This window comes from Leucopleurus acutus, assembly GCF_964270905.1.
Source record: "Leucopleurus acutus genome assembly, chromosome: 13".
NCBI classification, from domain to species: domain Eukaryota; kingdom Metazoa; phylum Chordata; class Mammalia; order Artiodactyla; family Delphinidae; genus Leucopleurus; species Leucopleurus acutus.
In genome coordinates, this window is record NC_139155.1 from 83,163,727 (window position 1) to 83,184,522 (window position 20,796).

Consider the following 20,796-nt stretch of genomic DNA (forward strand, 5'->3'; position numbering starts at 1 on the left):
ATATTGAAGGTAAAATTTTCGGGCTCAGTGGAGGTGTATATTACACAGACATTTGGCTAAGCTCCAAAGAGGATTGAACTAAAGATTAGCATTTGGCTGGTTCAAATTTTTATGGAAAGTAAATACAAAGATGATAGAGAATGAGACTGCATAGTGAAGAACAGAGTGGGAAGGAAGTCTAGGACTGAGCCCTAGAGGGCTGGGATTTAGGAAGAGACAACTACAGAAACTGATGCACAGGCAGCGGGAGAACTAGGAGAGGGCCCCTGAGAAATTATATTTAAGTATATACTTATATCATCTTTTGGCCATGAAATTAACTTGGAATGATATATAATACAACTTAATTTCTGCTTCTATCTCCTTCTACCAACCTACTATAGTATTTAAGTTTTCTAACTTAATCACAATCAATGATCACCCAAATTGGAAACATCATCTTTGAATTTTCTTATCCTCCAAGCCAGTTGCTCTCACAAAGCTCATCAAAACCTTGCCTCAAATAGTGTGGTCTTCTTGTCTTACTACCATGTCTTGAAAGAATCTCCTGGACAGCAACTTATGTTCCCGTCGCATACAAGAGTAAAGCCCAAAACATCCATCGTGGAGTACCAGGCTTTGGACACGGAAAGCACAGTAACAGCCAGAAAAAAGGGGAAAAAAAGTTTAAGCATATAAACGCTTCCCTACAAACTCATTTCAAATTGAGCCAAGCAGTTAACTGTCCCCCACCCTCAGGATTCCAATAATTGCTTTGTAAAACTTAATTATGCAAATTGCAATTACCTATATGCCTCCCTCTAAATCTGCATTGTCCAGGATGGTTTCCCCTGGCTGTATGTAGCTATTAATAACTTTAAATACGACTAGTCCCAATTGGGATGTTAAAATGTAAAATACCCCCTGGATTTCAAAAACAAGCATGCAAGAATGTAAAATCTCTACTAAGAATACTGATTACCCAACTCAATTATTTTAGACATACTAAATGAATCAAAATTAGTTTCCTGTTTAAAATTAGCTATAAAAATTCTTTAAATTACTAAATGAGTACAGGATGGACCATATCATTCATCGTGTATGGCCAGCTCCTAAAATACCACAGAAAAACACAGAAGCAGTTCAATGTGTGCTTTTCATATCCACACTGCATTACAGGCCCCCAATCATTCTTTTTTTCCCCCCACAAACACTCTTAATGAAACAGATTTCAGAAGGTACAGCTCACCAGGAAAATGTGAATTTGGGATCACTCCAAAGTGAAAAACCATGGTGTTATTTCCCCAGAAACTTGACTTTGTCACTGAAGCATGAAGAGCATCTCTCCCCCAAATAATTGTGCTCTGGGAAAACCAAACATTTACCACAACACATTAAGCAGTCTTCCCTTGTGCTACTACATTGTGGAGATGTTTTTCAAAGGATTTTTCCAGTGAAAGCTAAAAATTATGAATTTGTTGTAATGAAAGCAAATGAAGTACAAGTTCTGCAGTCCCCTCCTTCCACCAGAACTATGCCCTAAATTTAATCAATTTAGTGACAAAGTTGTTTTCTGTTTTAGTACTTCAGGTTAGACAATTCAAAAGGGATAATGAGGAAAGGGCATACAAAGAACTTGTTATAAGGCACTTTATTAAAATAAAAGTGCTTACATCCCTTTAATGTATTAATCTATTTCCTGAATAACATATGGAATATTTAACAAATACTGTACACCAGTTCTGTCCCTTATAATAGTAGGAAAACAGTATTATTTTACTAAGTTTTTTCACTCCTCCCAACTTCCTTTTACATTTTTGCTCACCATGGTATTGCCTATAGCATAATTCTTTAAAAAAAAAAAAAAGGAATTTCTAGCCAGTGTCTTCCACTAGAAATTGCAAAATGCTACAGAAACCATAAGACAAATTCAAATAAGAATTCCAGGTAACTTAAATTAACACGAGTTTTGAGAAAACCATTTTTATTATCATCACCACCCAGCCTATTTGTGCTGGATTATGTACCAAATGGCCAGATCTTCTAAAGAACATCTACATAACATTTCTTTCATGTTTCAAGAGATGAAAATAACTGTACAAGGTTAAGTACAAAAGTACACAAGACAGTGGACACCAAAAATCCATGTATGAGATTTTATCCCATCTGCAGCTTTTATATATTTGAAAAGTAGAATTCATTAACTAAAAAATATTGTCCTTCTATAGTCCTGTCAAGTTTAATGGAAGCGGGTTTAACCTGATTACAACACTAACACCAGTATCACTGATCTGATATTTACAAAAAATCATATTTTTCAATAAATTAAAGTCAATGCAACACCCATGCAAGCTAGAATGCCAGCTGTTTGGTGAACAAGGACCTGACATCAGAACCAGAAGTCTATAAAAGTCCCAAGTATAAAGTGTGATTTTCTTCAAACTGTGTCCATTCCTCGCATCGATGATGTAAAACCCAATCCCATTCCTCTTTGTGTGTGGGTTTGTGATCTTGCCATTTCATACTGAGCGTCTAGATTTCTGAATACTTCTTCCTGCTGTTTCAACGTCTTGTAACTTTCTTCATCAACGGAGCTACATCCAGCTTCATCTTCACTCTAAATAACAGATACAAAATATACTATTAAAATGAATTCACCTAGGAATAAAAGTGCTTCTCTCCCTTAAGAAGTATTACTAGATCACATTTTTGCAGTACATATTTGACCTCACTTAGCTTCCATTCATTCATTCAGCACCTATGGAATTCAAGGCAATGTTCATTCTAGGTACTGGGATAGAGCAGGACATAACAAAAATCATTCAGTGGGCCCAAGAAAGAACATGTAGAACAGGCCAGGGACTTCCCTGGTGGTGCAGTGGTTAAGAATCCACGTGCCAATGCAGGGGACACGGGTTCAAGCCCTGGTCCGGGAAGATCCCACGTGCCACGGAGCAACTGAGCCCGTGCGACACGACTACTGAAGCCCGCGCTCCACAACGAGAAGCCACTGCAATGAGAAGCCTGCATACCGCTACGAAGAGTAGCCCCCACTCGTTGCAACTAGAGAAAGTCCGCGCGCAGCAATGAAGACCCAACGCAGCCAAAAATAAATAAAGCATCTAGGGAAAAGTGAAGGAGAAAATGGGGGTGGAGTTTAAACCAAATATCCCTTCAAGGAAAAACCAACTCCCTTAGTAATAACCAATATCTGAACATTTGTCGACCTTACCAGGTTGTTGTGTAAAACCTAAAACCTTCCTTGGGACTTCCCTGGTAGTCCAGTGGCTAAGACTCTGTGCTCCCAATGCAGGGGACCTGGGTTCAGCCCCTGGTCAGGGAACTAAATCCCACATGCTGCAACTAAGAGTTCGCATGCCGCAACTAAAAGATCCCGCCTGCTGCAACTAAGACCTGGCACAGCCAAATTAACTAATTATTTAAAAAAAAACCCACAAAAAAACTCAAACAAACAAAAAACTTCCTTGAAAAAAATTAAGAAAGTCCAACCCCACACCAAGTATAGTTAACCTTAAATGGGCATTTTTTCTTTTTATACATCTTTATTGGAGTATAACTGCTTTACGATGTTGTGTTAGTTTCTGCTGTATAACAAAGTGAATCATCCATATGCATACATATATCCCCATATCCCCTCCTTCCTGAGCCTCCCTCCCACCCTCCCTATCCCACTCCTCTAGGGCATCACAAAGCACCAAGCTTATCTCCCTGTGCTTTGCAGCAGCTTCTCACTAGCCATCCATTTTACATTTGGTAGTGTATGTATGTTAATGCCACTCTCTCACTATGTCCCAGCCTCCCCTCCCCCCACCCACCCCGTGTCCTCAAGTCCGTTCGCAATGTCTACATCTTTATTCCTGCCCTACCACTAGGTTCATCAGTACCAATTTTTAGATTTCATATATATGCGTTAGCATATGGTATTTGTTTTTCTTTTTCTGACTTACTTCACTCTGTATGACAGACTCTAGTTCCATCCACCTCACTACAAATAACTGTTTCATTCCCTTTTATGGCTAATACTCCATTTAAATGGGCAATTTAATTAATTAATTTGGGGGGGCGTGTTGGGTCGCTGTTACTGCATGCAGGCTTTCTCTAGTTGCAGTGAGCGGGGGCTACTCTTCCTTGTGGTGCGCAGGCTTCTCTTGTTGTGGAGCACGGTGCGTGGGCTTCAGTAGTTGTGGCACACGGGCTTAGCTGCTCTGTGGCATGTGGGATCTTCCTGGACCAGGGATTGAACCCCTGTCCCCTGCATTGGCAGGCAAATTCTTATCCATTGTGCTACCAGGGAAGCCCTAAACGGGCATTTTTAAAAGCAAATTAATTCCTTTTTACAATTTTTTTTTAAATTTACTAAGAAAAGCTTATGATTTTGAACAAGGTTTGCTTAAGGCATAAACATGCAGTAACAATCAACAACTGTTTTATTTCTTATGTTTTGGTCATGCCACACAGCATGTGGGATCTTTGTTCCCCGACCAGGGATTGAATCCACATCCCTGCAATGGAAGTGTGGAGTCTTAACCACTGGACCTTCAGGGAAGTCCCTCAACAAATGTTTTAATCAAATTTAACAATTTGGGGCTTCCCTGGTGGCGCAGTGGTTGAGAATCTGCCTAATGCAGGGAACACGGGTTCGAGCCCTGGTCTGGGAGGATCCCACATGCTGCGGAGCAACTAGGCCCGTGAGCCACAACTACTGAGCCTGCGCGTCTGGAGCCTGTGCTCCGCAACGAGAGGCCGCAACAGTGAGAGGCCCGCGCACTGTGATGAAGAGTCGCCTCCGCTTGCCACAACTAGAGAAAGCCCTCGCACAGAAATGAAGACCCAACACAGCAAAAACAAATAAATAAATAAACTCCTACCCCCAACATCTTCTTAAAAAAAAAATTTTTTTTTAACAATTTGTATTGTTGACTAGTGATAATTTATTGGTTAATTCTGTGAAGTTAATCTAGAGAACACAAATGAAAGAGCACTAGAAAGTACCCAGAGATGACACATCACTGAAATAATGTTTAAGTTGAGAACCAATGTTACCCTAAAAATATAAAATCACATGAACTTTATTACAAAGTGTATAACTCACCTTAATACCCATTAATTTCCTAAATTTGACATTTTGGTCCTTGTTTCCGAAATTCAATTTCTCCCATATTTCAGCAGACTGGGATTTGTCCTGTTAAAAAAACAATGAATTTTTAACATATGTAGAATTTAAATACCTTGTATTATGATACTAGATCTTTCCATAATATAGTCTTAATAGAAAAACAATAGCATTTATGGCATTCCACCAATGGAATTTATAATCACCTTAATAATATGAAAAAAAAATCTAAGCTAAGGAACCAACTCTTTCCCCTTAATAAATGTAGGGCAATATTGGTTTTCTTTGAAAGCCTGACTTAGATCGTGCATTTTCCCCCCAGAATTAATAATTGTAGCAAATTAAATTATTCCAGTCAGGCTCTCAGAAGAAAGATAAACCCAAACTAATCTTTTCCAATCCAAGTTTGTTTTTCTAAGCTGAGGAATCAATGACAAAAAAGGAGAATAAGAGAACTTACTCCTTCTTTCTTGCCTTGCCAAAGCATTTTCCTTTTTTTCTCTTGTTCAGCAAATTTCATTGGATTCACAGCTGCTGGGTTGTAATAGCTAGGTACAGCTATTCCGGTCTCTGCCAAAGCTTTAGCCTGCAAGGCTGCCATCTGAGCTGCCATAGCTATTTGAGGAGTTACTTGTGTTCCTGATGCCAATAGGGCAGCAACATTGAGAACAGAACCTCCGGTAGCTGCAGCTGCTGAAGAGGAAATAAGTATGGATTTTAACCAAAACAAACCTCCTAATTTACAGTAATACATTATTTATATATAAGAGCTACTAATCTGCAAAAAGGCAGAATATTTTCACCAAATAGAAAATAACTGTGTTAAGCTTATAAAGCAATAACATTTTAGCAAACATTAATGTATTCATCGCTAGACATTTCTGTATATGATCCCTTATATATACTTAAACTTCATTTACTTCTGAGGATAAAGAGAATCCTACAAATAGGATAAAGGTGTATGATTTCAATGGAAATGAACTAGTGACTGTCGTTAAACTTTTAATAAATTGACTTTTCTTTGTATGGTTCTTTATAGCTCACAAAACAATCTCACAACATCTAATCTGAAACTCACAAGAAACATTTAAAACTACTAAACAGGTATTATACACACTTAACATACTAAGCCCAAGTCCTATAAAAGTTAAGTGCCAGTCTGTTACTTCTACCTTCCAGATTACATTTCATACAGGCTCTCTCTGACCACCTTTAAATCATCCACAGGCAGTGTGTCTGTCTAAAAACTTGATTTTTAATAGTAAGACATAATACATACTCCAGTTCATCACCTTTAATAAACTGCATTTCCAAAATCATAACTAAAAGACATATGCAGTGATGGCTAAACTGCTACATGAACAAGAATAGTCACTATTCACTTTTCAAAATTATCTACATTGACCAAATCAGAAATACAGTGCAAAAAAAGTTTTATGAGGTACAAAAGTGACACTAAAAATAACATGTTCCCAATTCAATTAGTAATTTACAGCATACTGATCTACAGCATACTGACGGGTAGAAGGGATCACACGTGATTCTCTTCCTATTACTTTTCCTGAACTTTTCAAATGTTCTACAAATACTGCCATACTTCCATAATAAAGAAAACAAAAATTACCTGCAGCTATTTCCTGTTGTTTTTGTTTTTCAACCATTTCCTTTTCTCGCTGTTCCTGTAATTTCTTTGCCCTTTCCAACCTGTCAAAGACAATTTAAATAAATAAAAATATCAATATAAAGCCAACATTTACCTCTTTATGTATACATACGTAGGCATAAAACACTTTATATAGAATTTTAAATAAATTTAATACCTTCCCCAAATTGATATCTGCATGTGGGAAAAAAAGCAATCATTCTTAAGATGGTATCAATCACAATTAAATAATATTTCACTACTGGTTTTAAACATTTTTAATTTCACTGAATAGCCAACAACTCTAGTAGCTTTTGTATACAATTCCCACAGAGTCATTAAAATGGTTATGAGATAAAAGTTATTCAATCTTCATCAGTGCTGGTTACAGGAGAAGGATAAAATTAAATCTTGCAAATTGAGACATTGAGAAAACATATTGAAAGCTGAGTAAATCTTAGGGTACATGCAATAATTTATAGAATTACCTAAATGCTTCTTAAGGGAGGCTGATACAGGATTAAGGCCAATCAAAGCATGCAAATGATTTTTACATAAACAGACTTTATTAGTCTCTATATCAGTGAAAATTAAAAAGCCAAAAATAAAATTTAAAAAAGGGCAAGCAAACCCTGCCATTCTCTATAATCTAATAAAACGGGGGAAAAAACCTAAATATTAGAAAATTACTTTTAGGAGGTAAAGAAATTATTAGCAAAGGAGCTGAAAACGTGAAACACAAATTCATCCCGAAACAAAAACGAATTCTGATTCACACTAAATTCACCACTGAATACACACACTAAACAAAATGTGCTGTCAAGTAGGTATCTATCTGGTATATCACAAATGGTAAGTAATGTTATCTTCACAGTGAGTTCCTGAAAGAGAAAGCCCTTTTCTTCCAAAGATTCCTTGATTTACCAATCGTAAGTTAAACACCACCCTCTCCCTCCTTTATAGTATAAAAGGGCAAGGATTGGGGAAAAAGTTCCTTGGGGGAGGGGAGCAGTGGGCACTACAGGTAAAATACAGTAGTAGAAAATTGACATTTGCTTTAACAATTGCCATAATTCACATAAAAGGATAACAATCTGTAATTTTGTTCCCTTCTGTTGAGCACACATGAAAGAAAGACAAGTAGTACAGCCTTGAATTTGTCCTAATCAGAAAGAATTCTGATTAGGATTAATGTTAAAACATAGGTTCATAAATAAAAGTATTTCCAAAGCAGTTTTAAAAATTGTCATCTGAAAATCACTAAGTAGACTAAATTAAAGTTTTAGATGCTAGTTATAGATTCAACTTTAGTATAATCCAAAATTTTAAATACAAGAAACTTAAGAGTAAACAAGAACAAACTTTAGGGCTTAAAAAAATTCATGATCAAAGTTAATGGACCATTCTTTATAAATTAGTTCAGATATTGTAGAAAATTATTTCCTAATTCTGTTGATTTTAGTTTCAGTAAGAAAGTAACTGACAGCTACTGGCTATATATTTTAAGTGGCCACTGCAGGTCTGGAATCAATACCATTCACTAAGGTGAATGGAATGAAGAAGGGGTGAGCTCACACCTTTGCTGCTGCTGCTGTTCAGCTGGAGTTTCTGCCAGGCTGGGTTCACAGGGCAGCAGCCCATCAGGTTACATTGTGATAACTGTATTTTTGTAATGAAAAAAAAAAAAAAAAAAACTCAATTTCATAAAGAAAAAAAATCAAAATCAAAAGATTTTAGTTTTTTAGAATATGGGAAAACCTGCAAACAAGGGCTTGGATTTTACTTTACTTCTTGCCTCTATGAGGCAGTTCTTTCAATGGTTTTGCAGATTTCGGTTAGACAGCCCTGCTGTGTGTGGTCCCACAATCACCCATCTTTGAAACATTAGAAAATTTAAAAATACAATGATCTTCCTATGCTATCACAGCAGTAAAAACTTTCAGATCAAATGAACTGGATTATTATTTGCCACCTTCAAAATAGGAAAACTACTGACAGAATTCTACTTATTGTTTCAGAGACTTTTCTTAAGGAAGAACAAAGAAGGTAAAAACAAAGCAGTTTTAGATGCAACATTAACAGTTATTAGATCACATTTAAGATTTTTTAAAAAGTTCCAATGGCCAACTGAAAATATTTGAGTCTAGACTTGAGAAAAATGAATTAGTTAATCATGAAGAAAAAAGAGAAACTGTTGAAGAAATACTCTTTCCAGTTGTGCAAATAAGCAAATTAAAGATGAGAATTAACAAACCACTTAATACAATTCTGTATCACAAAACTGCCACAGTAGTCATGGCTAGATTTAATTATTTGAATTATCCTCTGAAAGCATTCATTTGGTCCACACAATTGAATATCTACCTCAAGATGAAAAGGAGAAAAAAATGTATTGAATAAAAAATACACGCACCTCCTAGCTAAAGCTTCTTGTGCATCCATTGCTGTGTTTCTGCCTCGGAAGGGAGGTGGGCTAGGAGTTCGGCTTAAACTTCTGCTAAATCTTCTCGGTTTTTCAATTCTCTTCTTTCTATCTCTTTAATAAATCATATTTTACATGTCTCAGTATGGCCAAGTAATAATTATCTTATTGAATCAAAATATATTATAGTTACATAGTTCAATAAAAATTAAACTGGTCTAGGAAATATATTTTGAACCTCTTCCTTTCCACCTCTGTTGTACACCTTCCATAGGCACACCAAGTTCCTTGTGTATAAGACTAGTTTCTATAAATTCACTTAACCATCTCTGTTTCAGATGGACATTTAGGTTGTTTCCAATCTTTTGCTATTACACCCAATGTTGCAAAGGCTAGACTTGTACGTTAGTCATTTTACACTTGTGTAGGTCAATAGGTAGGATAAATTCCTACTAGGTGGGATTGATAAGTTAAATGGTCCTAGTATCCTAATGTACAATGAATTAACTTGTAAATGTTTTCAAAAATATAAATCACTAAAACAAAATTAGAATTAAAAATAGTCATTGATTAGAATAAAAGGTATCAGTGGTTAAAACTAGAAATGCCATAAATAATGACCTGAATTGCCCAAATGGTGATTTAAAAAAAACAAAAACAGGGCTTTCCTGGTGGTGCAGTGGTTGAGAGTCCGCCTGCCGATGCAGGAGACATGGGGTTCGTGCCCCGGTCCGGGAAGATCCCACATGCCGTGGAGCGGCTGGGCCCGTGAGCCATGGCCGCTGAGCCTGTGTGTCCGAAGCCTGTGCTCCGCAACGGGAGAGGCCACAACACTGAGAGGCCCGCGTACCGCAAAAAACTCCAAAAAACAAAAACAAAAAAACAATGGTAATTAATGGTGAAATTACCATTTACTTTAGATTGACTGTATCTCCTAACTGGTAAAGTTCAATTTAGGCAACTATTACATACTAAAACCACTGATTAAAAACTGAAAAAATGATCAAACAAGTGACAAACCAAGTTATTATAAGCCAAAGTACACTTTTATCCATATTTCATTCTTTTAGACTATTTGACTTAATGAACAATAAATTAACAAAGAAGCTTTCACATTAACTTTATTACCAGTATCTGTGAATACAGATATACTATTAGTAACTAATATTAGTAGAGAATAAACATATTCTCTGAATATTTATAATTAAATGCTCTTTATTGTATTTCCTGCCTAAACAAATTAAAATTTCCTTCCAATCAAGACAAGTGTGAATTTATAAGCTCATCCTTCTGAGTATCTGAGAGAGTATAACCAGTACGGTGGATTAAGCACACATACTGACTTTGCTTTCAGATGCATTTGGGACCAGGTCCCAGCTTTACCATTTAAGAACTCTATGATATTGGGCTTCTTGAGCAAGTTACTTAACCTTTCTAAGCCTGACTGAACAGACCCTGTGAGGGGCCTGTTTGATTTTATTCAAGATGATGAATACCTACCGACTTCTACTCCTTGTCCTACTCCTGCTTCTACTCCTATGTCTGTGTCTTGATCTTGAGCGGGAACGAGATCGGATCCGACGTTTTCTCTCCCTGCTTCTGGATCGTGATTTCTTCCTCTCTCTGCTTCTGGATCTTGACTTTTTCCGCTCCCTACTCCTGGATCTTGACTTCTTCCGCTCTCTGCTCCTACTACGATGACGTCTGAAATTCAAGTACATAAATTTGTAGTTACTTACAGGGAACACAATAAACTGATAATGTCAAAAAAGCAATGTTTCCTACCCCAATTTAAGATTCTGTTTAATAGCTTGAAGTCTACTGCTGAACCAAACTATTTCTAAGAGTAACAATCAAGTTATTCTACTACTGAAAAATTTTGACCAAATCTGATACCACACACATATTCCCCACAGAAATCCGCAAAATATGTTGCGGACACTGGTTTCTTAAAACACAACAAAAAAGCCACAAAAATTTGAAGCATGACCCAGTTTCTCAAAAATCTTTTAACCCATACCTAAATAAAACCTAGATTAGAGTTCAGCAGCAAACGAATCCTGCACCAGCAATGTAAAAGGATTATGATATTGGCAAACTATATAAACATAGTTTAGCAAAATTTTTTTCACTGTGACAGACAACTCAGAAAGTTAAAAATACCAATTTTCTAGCTAAGATTTTTTTGGGTGTTGCTCCATTAATGCAAACCTTTATGTAATTTAGGAGTTCTTTAGAAGGCATTAACTTAGGAGAAACTACTTACCTTTCACGAGACCTAGACCTTGAATGACTTCTGCCTCTTGATGACTTTCTTTCTTTGCGTTTGTGTCTGTCCTCACCATTTTCAGATGAATTTAGCCGCTCTCTTCCTTTATCAGAAGAATGCTCTTTGTCATTATGTTCCTCAGACTTGTGTTTCTTAGAGGATTTATCTTTGGATTCATGTCTTCTTGCCTGTTTTAAGAAGAAGTTGGTTCTTTCAGGAAAATAGTGCGACAAAGAAAGTTAGTATGGGTATCAGTAGCAAAAATGTTGTGATGCAACATTAGTAACCTTAGGAGTGTGTGGCAAATTTAAAAAAAGATCTAGTTTCACATCACCCAAATGTTGCAGATGTATATTACTAATTTTACTTTTTCTTTATAAACCCCCCCAATGCAGTTTCCACCCCCAAATACTTTCAATACCACAATCAAAACAGTAACTTTCAATGTCAATAATATCGAAAAACCACTATTTCAGAAAAAGAGGAATCCCTGATGTTTCTTTTATCTAAGAGGGAAGTACACATGTATCAAAGTTTTTTCAATTTTCCAACAAACCTTTTAGAGAAACAGACATGTATATACAACAACTTCTAAATCCAGAGTACATAACATTAAGTTTTAAAAGTTAACAATAACGAAGATAAGGACACAAAGAAATGCACCAGAAAAATGCATTTCCAATTAGGTAACTAAGTAAAATTAACCTAAGTATTAATATCTTCTAGCAACTTCAAATTACTTTACGCAAAGTTAAGTGTCCTTTTTATAGCTATACTGCCACATCCTTTCTTAAAGACGGCTCTTGATTTTTCTCCCAATCCTAAACTGTGAAGCAATCACTTTTCATCTTGCAATATCCCAACAGGCTTGGAGTTCTATTACACTTCATGTACCTAGGGTAGAAAATGGCAACCATATCTGTTTTAATTTTTATGAAATCAAACTAGGTGTAACACAATTAATCCCTCTACCATTATATAATACATACTTCCCCCATATTCTGAATGATTATAAAAACCAAGGCTTTTGCTTTCACAACATATGCATTCAGAGACTGAGCTAAATTAATTGTATGATCAAGTCTCCATCCTACACTCACATACTGAATTAGGAAGTGCTAAACATTCGATTTCCCCCCATTAAGATTTGTCAAATCCATCTTGTAGCTAAAGCTTAAAATCCTGGACATTTCAGAATCACAATTTTAAAGCTGGAAGGAAACTCAGATCTTCTAATTCCCCTTACTTTATATATGACTAAATTAAGATCTAAAGTCACAAAGCTACATATTAGGAGAGTTGAACCCAGACCCCATATTCTTCTGACACCCAGGGCACCGTTTTCCACCACAACAGGACACTTAACTCATGCTTCCCAGAATAGACCTTAGCACATATTTCCTTCCGCTCAAGATTAACTTTTCTTAAAAACAAAAAACTTAGTCAAACATTTTAGAACATGCATGGTGATACATCAGAAAAGGATCATAGTCTGTAATTTATTATTTTGCAGAAAAATAAGAGACCTGGAGACACAGCTAAATTTTAGTTTCAATGCCAGTTCTCCATATGAGCTTATAAAAAAGACTATTTCCTTGATTTTGCCATATGGTGGCAAACTGGAAAATCTTTAAGTGGTTATTAAGCTTGCAAAAGTTTCAGTTTATTTCAAACCAGTTTTCCAAACATAACATTACTATTATTATTTTTTAAAAAAACCATTAAAACCCTTAACTGATTTAAGATATACTTAAGGGAAATAGGAGTTTGAATGACTAATAGTTACCTTATCATGAAGTAGGCTTATTATTTTGCTATCTGAGTCTGCAGCGTCTTCAGTTCAGTCTCTTCGCGCATTAGCACGCTGAGTATGATTTATTATAGAAATGTTATCATGTGAGCTAAACAAAATAGTCATTTTCACAAAAACTCTCCTAAATTAAAATTTAACAGAGCTTCCATTAGGGGAAGAGGTGAAGTCCCTGCCCACAGTTGTTTAAGGAGTCCCTTGCCCAGCCCCCATGAGACTCTTCTCCTCCCTTTTTGGCTTCTACTTCTGCTCTTCCTTTGTTGGCTCATTCCTTGTCTTCTCAGGTGGGCAAGTTAACTCCTCTGCAATACAGCTGCTGTCTTTCTTTATCCTCAAGTTTTGTGTCACCGCCATCTTTCCAGCAGTCCCTCACTGACACTTTTATTTCAAAATTCAATACTATTCTTAGGGAATCAAACTAGTTTACTAATGAAAAGGACTCTCATTATCTTCCATAAAGAAAAAGTAGCCCATAGATATCTAAGAGTATTGCTACTTAAAGATGATTGCTATTTAAAAGTCCTGAGCAGTTGTCAGGCATAAAGAGACTCGGGACCTCAGATTAATGGAAGCTCTGTGTGACAGGCCTAAAAAACCAGTTATATTCTTCATATGAAATTTTTATTGTGAATATTTTCACAACATAACATTAATAGTTTTTGAATGAACTTTTCATATAAACATCTATCTTCTTGAAAAATGATGAATCCAAATCATGCTTATTTTATAACTGAATTAAACCTTTTAAATTTCAAGTTTTGGTACTTACCTTGACAATATCATATATTCACACAAACATTTCTACCAGATACTTTACAAGTATTCTAAAGTGCCTATTCACTACAAAGTGTTAATTACCTCTTTGCTTCTGCTCCGGCTCCTGTGTTTTCTTCCTTCATTATCTGTGAACACACAAAAATTCACCATAAATAATGGTACAGAAACACCTCAAACACAAATTCCAAAACTAATACAAAGAACATTTCTGGCCACTTACCTATCTAATCTATTTACTAGTCATACTCTAAAGACTATTTTTTTATGGCAGGGGTGGGATTATTCTACTACAGTAATACTTCACGTATCTGAAATAAATCAAGCAATCTGAGCAAACCAGAATATAATCAAGTAAGTAAGCAAAAAAGTTCCACAAGTCCATGTTCCATGACACATAACAAACAGAGTTTGTCTTTCAGGTGGTCACAGATTCTTTTTTTTTGCGGTACGCGGGCCTCTCACTGTTGTGGCCTCTCCCGTTGCGGAGCACAGGCTCCAGACGCACAGGCTCAGCGGCCATGGCTCACGGGCCTAGCCGCTCCGCGGCACGAGGGATCCTCCCAGACCAGGGCAGGAACCTGTGTCCCCTGCATCGGCAGGCAGACTCTCAACCACTGCGCCACCAGGGAAGCCCCTATCACAGATTCTCTGTATTTTACAAAACATTCTGTCCAGTTCATCTTGCTTCCTATTACATAGCAAACTTATAAAGGGTCTTATTAGAGGAAAACAATTAAGAACAAAAGGAACAAAGAATGCAAGAGAAAACAAACAGGTTGAATTATATTTGGTGTCTTTTAAATAGTCAAAAAGATGTTACAATTTAGAAAAATTCCCATTAAAAAGTAGTTATGATACTGTACAGTTTCAAACATATACATAAAAATTACACTTGAACCATTTTGTAGATGGACTATCTGTGGCTGCAAAGGATAAATAACCAGAGCCCAGGTCTTGAAACTTTTAAACTCATTTCTATTCTACCTCTCTTTTAACTACTTAAGTATTGATTCATTAACAATACATCATGCTTTCTATACCACAACAGTCTAGTTAAAAAAATGCTCCAAATAAGGAGCATTTCAAAACACTAAAAACTTTTGCTTTCAGAAATATTTTAACATTAAGTTAAAAAGAAAACCAAGGTTAAAAATGTTCTTGTGGGCTTCCCTGGTGGCGCAGTGGTTGAGAGTCTGCCTGCCGATGCAGGGGACACGGGTTCGTGCCCTGGTCCGGGAAGATCCCACATGCCGCGGAGCGGTTGGGCCCGTGAGCCATGGCCGCTGAGCCTGAGCGTCCGGAGCCTATGCTCCGCAATGGGAGAGGCCACAACAGTGAGAGGCCCACGTGGTAAAAAAAAAAAAAAAGTTCTTGTAACTTACGTCCAAGATGTTAAATAAGTTCAGAATATACCACTGCCCAGACTACATCTTTCTGCCTATGTTGAAAGGATAAAATTTGAACATCTGAGGGATAATAGTTATTGTGACACAAATTTAAGCATACATTTTGTCTTTGACAAGTTATAAAATTCCTGTATTAGGACATTTGTATTCCTCATAATTGAAAAATTCTCCAGAAAATTCCCAATGCACTTTTCACTATCCATTTCTCAATGGGAAGAACACATATTAATTACATCAGTAAACTTATGTCTTACACATACCTGACTTTCGTTTTCTTTCTCTTGACCTTGATCGTGATCTTGAATAATGATGTTTTGAGGCTCTGGGAGAAACAGATACATCGGACTGCTCTTTTTTCTTATCTCTATCTGGGGATGTCTTTTCTGGGGCTAGTCCATCTCGTTCTGTATCACTAGCCTAAAAGTTTAAAGAAAAATGGTTATAAATTCTTAACTGCATTTAAAATGTTTCCAATAACTTAAAAGAGTGAGAAGGGAGGAAAGATAGTTATCCTTGAGTTTTACAAAATTAAAAAATAAAGAAAATGAAGAAATCAGAAGAACTGATTTTCAAGTAGCTAAATATGCTTTGTACTTGCTAAGTAGGCCTGAATAAATTGAAATAACAATAAATAAACTGACTAACCCAATACCAGAGACACATGTAACTGAATGGATATATCTTTATTTTTTTAAATCATTATTTGTATAACTTTCAAAACATTGGGGGAAGGGGAAAATAGGGCTCCAAGTATTTCCATTAAGTATTCAAGCGGAGAAAATAGAGTCCATTTTAGATCTATGAATTCATTTAGTTGACTTTACCAATACTTGTATTTTAAATTAGCATAAAGAGGCATTTAAAAATGAGCTGTTAAAGGTTAAAAAGACCGAAGACTATAAAATCTTAAAAAGCAAAGAGAATGCTTCTAGAATATTATTAAAAAAAAAAAACAGAAAATTAACTTACCTATCTGAGAACCCAATCTTAATTTCATTAACCCTCTTTAATGAAAGCCCCTTGGCACAGTGCTGCTGCAAAATATGGTCTGCCTCTCCTCACATATGCTCTGGGCTATGGAAACATTAAGGTGCTTCTGCTTTAAAGCATTTTATAAGTTATCACAATATAAATTTAAAAAAATTAAAATAGTCAAGAGTACACACTCTTTCCCAAAGACCTGATTTACCTAGGAGAGTAGGTTCCTTCATTAAATTGATTTAAATGAGTCATAGAGGGACTTACCTGGTGGCGCAGTGGTTAAGAATCTGCCTGCCAATGCAGGGACATGGGTTCGAGCCCTGGTCCAGGAAGATCAAACATGCAACGAACAACTAAGCCCGTGCACCACAACTACTAAGCCTGTGCTCTACAGCCCGTGAGTCACAACTACTGAGCCCACGTGCCTAAATCCGGTGCTCCGGAACAAGAGAACCCACCGCAATGAGAAGCCTGCGCACTGCAAGGAAGAGTAGCACCCACTCTCCACAACTAGAGAAAGCCCTTGCGCAGCACCAAAGACCCGAAGCATCAATCAATCAATAATAAGTTTATTAAAAAAAAAAGTCATAGAAAAAAAGCTTCAAGGAGAAACTAGAACCTAAATGTTCTCCTGAGTGAGATTCTGATAAAAGGCAGGGAAAACAGTTTCCGTAATATGTGGAAGGTGGACGTTGGTGACCCATCTAACCAGAGAGGAAATACGAAAATAGTCAATAAGCCCAGGGAGTTGATTACTTACCACATGAGTTAGCAAAGTATCGCCCTTGAGCTAAGAATGACTTTTACATTTTTAAAAGGGTTGTTAAAACAAGCAAGCAAGGAATGTGACAGAGACTGTATGTTGCACGTGGTCCACAATGCCTAAAATATCTACTAACTTGCTCTTTACAGAAAAAAGATCTGGATTGGGTAAATAGTGAATATACTATACATTTTCAGCAGGAGAAATAATCACATGATAATGAACTTCTTCCTTTAGAAGATTAGTCCAGAAAACAAACACCAAGTAAACTAAATGGGGAGTACTTTAACAAATGAAGTGTGAGATGTCACATTATTTTAACAACTATTTTCTGATGGTCAAAAATGCACCTAACTCGATGTTAGACTTCAGGAATAAAATAATAAATTAAAAGGGAAGGATTTACAGGTTAGTTAGGATGAAAGACATATTATGTGTTACGCCTCTAACAATGTTACCAAAAAACCCAGTAACAAATAGGATGAAACACCTGATTACTGGGGAGGCCCATTCCAGCACACTTGCTTCTCTATGTATGGGTGATTTCTGGAATCATAAAATTTTTGTGCAGAAAGGCTCTCATCTCTTAGAATCAAGCTCAACTTTCTCATTTCACAGATGAGATCCAGCAACATTAGCTGACTCACGTAAGATGGTACTCTCTTTGCTGTCTAATATTAATACATGACACTATATCACACAACTAAAGATGATTCTGTTTTTCACAACTAACATTGGTCATTTTCTTTTACTCTTGTTCTCATCACTATTCTTTTTTCTTTTGGGGCCTCACCATGCGGCACGTGGATCTTAGTTCCCCGACCATGGATGTAGCCCGTGCCCCCTGCAATGGAAGCCGGGAGTCTTAACCACTGGACCACCAGGGAAGTCCTCATCACTATTCTTTTTTTTTTAATTTTAATTTTATTTTTTTATACAGCAGATTATTAGTTATCCATTTTATACATCTTAGTGTATGTATGTCAATCCCCTCATCACTATTCTTAAGGATTATTTCTGACAGGTCTGTGATGTGCTGTGTTGGTAAACTTACACTTAGTAAAATGCCCTTAAGGGAAGGCACTCTGTAAAACGGGCTAATAACTCACACCGAACAGCCATTTTCATCTGTAAAACACACTACAGGACAAAAACAAAAACCATCGTATCACTAAACAGATGTGAATAATAGGGGGCCACTTAGCTCACCCGAAGCTTTTATTTCCTTGAGAATATATTATAGTAGAATAACAAAAATGTCCAAATAAAATCGAGTATTAAAACTTCTCTGAAAATATCTAAGATTTCAATTTAGTACGGACCCATGTGTAAATCTTAAATGCTAACTGCAAAAATTCCCTTCACTCTACCATTTGCTCTATTAGAAAAACACCACGGTTTCTTAAAATTCACATCTTCTTTAAAACCCCAATGGCACTCAAGACATAGTGTAAGAATTCTTTCTAGTGCAAAGACGGCACATTGGACTTAATACTAGGCCACATCTCGAGGGGATCGTGTCTTTTTATTGAACAAGGCGCTGCAGAAACGAATGTCTGAATTTTTTTTTTGAATATTTGAGCCCAAGTAAAATAATACTGTTCTTTCAAGTAGATTAAGAGGTCCAAAACACTAGTTAAACAAAAAAATATTTAAATCGATTATGTGCCCAACTGTTTGAACAAGGATTCTAAATCGGTTATCAAAAACCCGGTTCTAAATCAAATCAATTAGGTATGGGGGCGCGGGGGGGAGGGGCAGACGATTTCTACTTCCAGATACCCCAATGATCGGATGAGTACGAGTTTTTCGTTATTCTTAACAGTCCTATTTATTTTAGTCCTATTTATCTTCGAAAACGAGAAAACACAACTTTTTAGTCAATGGAAAAGAATGCAAAATGTTTGCATTTTTCTTGTAACCGGATAAGTAAAATGAAGTAATCACACAATAATGCGATCCATCCGGATTGGGCATCTTATAACCAAAGCAGGGTTAATTTCTCAGAAAACGTAATTTAAGAACTGTAGCTTTCACTTAAAATTAAACGGGCCTATGAAGGACTCTTAAATTTAAAGTAATAATGCCAATGTTAGGGCTTTGATTATGTTTCTCGAAACCTTCAAAATGATTACATCAGGAGCCACTTCGGAAACGGAGCATTAGTCAGAATTCGTAGCTCCAAAGACTTCTCTTCATTAAGTCGAATTTTTACTCCCTTCGAGAAACACGTTCCCTAGATGCTTACTAAGGAATAAACTAAGGTTTACACGGACGTTCACCCTAACCGAAATTATGCAGCTAGAATCATCTCACTGAGCGTAGGCAAAATAATCGCTACAAGACCGCTTGCTCTCTTCTCACGTTCTACCTCTTACAAGCACCTCCTTTTTGACCCCATACTTTTCAGAGACGACCCCTGATCCCTTTTCTCTCTTCCCCAGCCCTTTCCCACCGCGAACATAAATGCCCAAGCCCTAACGAAACTCAATATTAATCACCAATCAGAGTAAGCAAAACTGGAGTCAGTTCTGTGGGACAAAAGGAACATAAAACTGGGAAAGACACGAGGAAAGTTCTGGAAGAAAAGACACTCCCTGCGGCTCCCCACCCCCATCGACACCGCCTTCTTTCCCCCTCCCTACGGCAGCCAGCCATGATGGCGGGCGCAGAAGAAGGCCGCGGCGCCATCTTGTCCACACACTAGCCCCGACAACAGCTCTGGGAGCCGTTCATCCCTTCTTTGCAGAGCAGCAAAAAAATATGCCTGACTTTAAACTCAGATTCGGCACCTACCGCCATAGTCCAGAGTCCTGGCCGCTACGGCGGCACCTCCACTTGCCGCTCTCCACAGTACCGGCCGCCTAAACGCTTCGCAACAGACTGAAATCGCTCCCGCGAGAGACCCGGATGGCACAAAAGGGCTAAGACCCGGCGCGTCGCACAGCTTGCTGGGAGGAAAAGGGGTGGTGATAAGAGTTTCTGTAGCAACGCGGTTCGACGGTGATTGGTTGTTCTTTGGAAGGGGGTTGTGAGGTCGGGGAGGGGGGCGGGGCCTAGAACACACCCTAGAATGCGCAGCCTGGATATCGGAATGGGTGGAATTTAGGGTGGGGCGACTTCCTATTTCGATTCTAAAGCAAACTTGGCCTCCGCTGGCCGCCGTAAAAGGGGTTGGGCTTGGTATTCTCCCGCCAATTTAAATTTGTGGCATAGACCCTAAAGAGACTGGGAACGTCTGTTGGAGCTCGGAAGGTGGGGGGGACGATACACTTGAGTGCTCCTCTTTAGTTTCTTCAATTGCAGGTGAGGAGGGTGAGCCGCGCTGCTGTAGGGAGCTGGGGGTGGATTCAGGTCGAAGGAGCAGAGGCCTCAGCTCAGTTCGATGTGTTTTCCCCTCAAGACGCTGGCGGGAGAGAGGTTGGAGTCGGTTCTTGCTGGCCCCGGTGTCCAGCTGAGAGCATTTACGCGTGGAGGCCTAACTGAAACTTTCATTTCGTTTAATTCGTTAATCTGTTCACCCGGCACCCAGAGGAATCTCAAATCGTTAATCACATCATGTCACTGGTCTGCTTAGTATCTTTCCCTCCCTAGCGCTGAGGATGAAACTCAA

The 20,796-nt window shown here is 37.6% G+C and overlaps 1 protein-coding gene across 5 annotated transcripts; it reads right to left on the reverse strand.

The window, feature by feature from the left end:
- Positions 1-1,683: 1,683 nt before the first annotated feature.
- On the reverse strand, positions 1,684-20,101 carry RSRC2 (arginine and serine rich coiled-coil 2). Of its 5 annotated transcripts, none has more exons than XM_082852619.1 (10): positions 19,980-20,101; positions 15,700-15,856; positions 14,115-14,158; positions 11,444-11,634; positions 10,678-10,881; positions 9,169-9,291; positions 6,738-6,817; positions 5,574-5,803; positions 5,093-5,182; positions 1,684-2,596 (listed from the first exon to the last, which is right to left on the reverse strand). In XM_082852619.1, exons 1-10 carry the CDS (start codon positions 19,983-19,985, stop codon positions 2,417-2,419), a joined length of 1,305 nt encoding a protein of 434 aa, XP_082708745.1. In that variant the 5' UTR covers positions 19,986-20,101; the 3' UTR covers positions 1,684-2,416. The 5 variants fall into 5 exon arrangements, with proteins under 5 accessions (XP_082708745.1, XP_082708744.1, XP_082708748.1 ...); XM_082852618.1 differs by having other exon boundaries at positions 5,574-5,806; XM_082852622.1 differs by lacking the exon at positions 19,980-20,101 and adding an exon at positions 13,233-13,310 and having other exon boundaries at positions 11,444-11,656; positions 15,700-15,715.
- Positions 20,102-20,796: the final 695 nt, after the last annotated feature.

Excerpts from the sequence above, each read along its gene's own strand:
- RSRC2 (XM_082852618.1), bottom strand. Across the intron at positions 11,635-14,114 it reads GCCGGAGCAGAAGCAAAGAG|GCAAGAAGACATGAATCCAA; the intron begins GTAATTAACACT and ends TTCTTAAAACAG. Across the intron at positions 5,807-6,737 it reads ACAACAGGAAATAGCTGCAG|CAGCTGCAGCTACCGGAGGT; the intron begins GTAATTTTTGTT and ends TTTCCTCTTCAG.